This window comes from Contarinia nasturtii, unplaced genomic scaffold (genome assembly GCF_009176525.2).
Source record: "Contarinia nasturtii isolate CC-2019 unplaced genomic scaffold, AAFC_CNas_1.1 Cnas_scaffold_920, whole genome shotgun sequence".
NCBI lineage: Eukaryota > Metazoa > Arthropoda > Insecta > Diptera > Cecidomyiidae > Contarinia > Contarinia nasturtii.
This window is the reverse complement of record NW_022198267.1, coordinates 1,711-4,686: the sequence shown is the minus strand read 5'-3', so window position 1 is coordinate 4,686 and position 2,976 is coordinate 1,711. Positions and strand designations below refer to the sequence as shown.

Below are 2,976 nucleotides of genomic sequence, written 5' to 3'. Positions count from 1 at the left end.
TTATATTAAATTCTAGTACTTCACTTGTGTACAACTGAATGACATTTCACTTTGGTTTGACAACTCTCTCTTCTCGCATACGTACTATAAAAACAATCGAATCATTTGTATTAAAAATGAAAGATATTCTTTTTATTGTGTTAATAAACAAATTTGAATCGATGATGCAAAATATATTCAGCAATCTGAGCAGAAATGATCGACATCGTCATCGAACACATATCAGTTTGCACTGTGTTATTGTTGAGTTCAGTTCATTCAAAAAGAGAAGCAAAATAAAAATGCCTGGTCCAAAGAGTGGTAGCTGTAAGTGGAATCCAGAGTACAGCAAACTTTATCCGGGAATTACGGCAGCGAAAAATGGGAAATCAGACCATTGTCATTGCATGCATTGCAACAAAGATTTGTCCATTCACCAAAAAGGCAAGGCTGATATTGAAAAGCACGTAAATACAAAGGAGCATATCGCCAATCTGAAAAAAGTTGCTGGTACAAAAACGTTGTCGAATTTGTTCAATGGTATTGTATTTCTATTTGCTGTTTGTTCTTGGTGATGTTTTTCATTACAATCAATATTTTTATTTTGGTTGAACATATATAGCTAATGAGAAAGCAGCTATTGAAAATGCAGCGAAAGAAGCATTGTGGTGCTACCACAAAATACACAAAAATCAATCATTTGCGTCATCTGACTGTGAAAGCGGTATCTTTAGTGAAGTGTTTATGCAAAACAAATTCCGATTGGGTAGAACGAAATGCGCAGCAATTGTTTCAAATGTGTTTGCTCCAAAAATTGTCGAAGAAATGAAAAAGGAATTGGAATCATGCAATTTCGTCTCGATCGCAACAGATGCTTCAAACCATGGTGCAATCAAAATGTTTCCCGTTGTTGTTCGTTATTTTGCAGCACTCGAAGGTCTCAAAACAAAGGTTTTGGATTTATCAGATCAAAAAGGTTCATCAAATGAATGATTTGATTGTGTTCTTTTTACTAAAATAAAATTGTTTTCAATAGGTGAAACTGCTGACATAATCGTGAATTTGCTAAGCGTTACGGCAAACAATTATGACATTGAGAACAAAATTGTCGTGTTCTCTGGTGACAACGCACCAACCAATTTTGGATCCGTTCATCGAACAGGCAGCAAAAATGTATTCAAGCAACTAAAACAACGTTTCAATGCGAATATGATTGGAGCTGGTTGCACCGCTCATTCACTTCACAATGCGATAGGCAACGCTTCTGACAAGCTGGACATTGACGTTGAATACATCGCAGTGAAAATTTATACACACTTCTACCGATACACTGTTCGTTTGAATACATTGAAAGATTTTTGTGATGCAATTGGTGAAACATACGTAAAATTGAAAGGCTACAGCAAAACGCGCTTCTTAGCGTTGAAAGAATGTTTGAGTTCAATCATTGCCAATTTCGACGCATTGAATGAATATTTTCATTCTTTCGATGCACCTGTGAAAATTTTGGAATTTTTCGATGACCCATTCGCTTTGGTAACGTTGATTTTCGTTCGAGATCAAGCAGAGAATTTTCAAAATGCCATATTGCGACTTGAAGGAGACTACATTTGTGCTGTTGATGCGTGCCATACAATCGATGAATTGAAAACTAATGTTAAAAGTCGGCTGCAAAATAATTATTTTTCATCTGAATTCCGCACTGCAAGTGAGAAAGTCAACAATGGTGCTCCAAAACGAAAGTTTATGGATAAAGTCAAGGCATTTCATCGCACGGTATTGAAGTATTTGAATGATTGGACTGAATGGTTGGATGATGTCAAAGTATTTTCTTGGATTCGGCTAAACAACAAAGTAAAATGGAATGATATCGAGTGTGCTGCACTATGGATGACTGGACGAAACTATTTCAATTCAGTGGATATGGACAAGCTCTTCAATCAGTTCTCAATTATGGAAGCATTCTTGAATGTAAACGAAAATTCAATCAAAGAGGAAAAGGCGACTGACAAAAAGTGGGTCAAAATATTTCGTCATTTTGATGAGAAATCGGTGCCATTTAGTGAGTTGCTGAAGTTGGTAGAATTTGCATTGGTCATTCCTGCTACAAATGCAACAGTCGAACGCGTTTTTTCACACATCAATGACATTTGGACACCAGAAAAAGGCAGCTTGAAAATTGAAAATGTTCGTTCACGGTTAATGGTCAAGTTCAATTGGAATGATTCTTGCTCAAACTTCTACGAAAAAATCAAGGGTGATTCCGAACTGCTTCGTAAAGTTATGGGACATGAAAAATACGACAAAACGTCCGATTTGTTCAAGACACAATCAAATGAACAGTTACTCTCAACTTCCACTACAGCTTAAGCTCATATTTAGTTAAAAATTTCTGATTAAGGTTACATGCGAGTTTATTTATTAATATTTTGATTAAAAAATATGATTTTTGTATCAACTTCTTTTGTTTTACTCATATATTATATTGATCGAAAAAAAAAATTTTGAATTTCGCCCGGATTTCGCCCGGATTTTCAATTGGCAATTTTGGGCCCCATCGCCCGGATTTCGCCCGGATTTAGAGAAAAATCGCCCGGATAATCCGGCCCGGATCGACTAAAAAAAAAATCTGGCAGGCTTATGATATGACAATTTTCAAACGGCCAAAAATGTGCAAATAAGTGATGTAAATAAGGAAAGACACGAAACAAAAGTGCTGAATAGACAGTCTATGCGTGAAAAAAAAGACATTCCATTGAGTATATAAAGACACATGGCAAGCGGTGAAAACGAACGGTGAAGACAAACGGTGAAAACATAAACGGCGATAACGGTATATACAACGACTTGGTCCGTACATATGCATAGGGGACAACCACTGTCGGACGGACAGTGGCAATGTAGGACAGAATTTGCATAGAGACTGCCAAACGGACGTCGGTCGGACGTCCGCAACACAAAGTAAAATTATTTTAAGAATATTTCTATTAGATGGGC

At 36.6% G+C, this 2,976-nt stretch overlaps 1 protein-coding gene across 1 annotated transcript; it reads left to right on the top strand.

Annotated features, from left to right (window-relative positions):
• The first annotated feature begins 724 nt into the window (after positions 1-724).
• LOC116342721 lies at positions 725-2,437 on the top strand. The gene is made up of 2 exons (XM_031770436.1): positions 725-955; positions 1,016-2,437. The coding sequence occupies exons 1-2, from the start codon at positions 805-807 to the stop codon at positions 2,347-2,349; spliced, it is 1,485 nt and encodes a 494-aa protein (XP_031626296.1). The 5' UTR covers positions 725-804; the 3' UTR covers positions 2,350-2,437.
• The last annotated feature ends 539 nt before the right edge of the window (positions 2,438-2,976 follow it).

Coding starts and splice junctions, on each gene's coding strand:
- LOC116342721 (XM_031770436.1), top strand. CDS start 805: ATGAAAAAGGAATTGGAATCATGCAATTTCGTCTCGATCGCAACAGAT. Junction 956..1,015: donor GGATTTATCAGATCAAAAAG/GTTCATCAAATG, acceptor TGTTTTCAATAG/GTGAAACTGCTGACATAATC.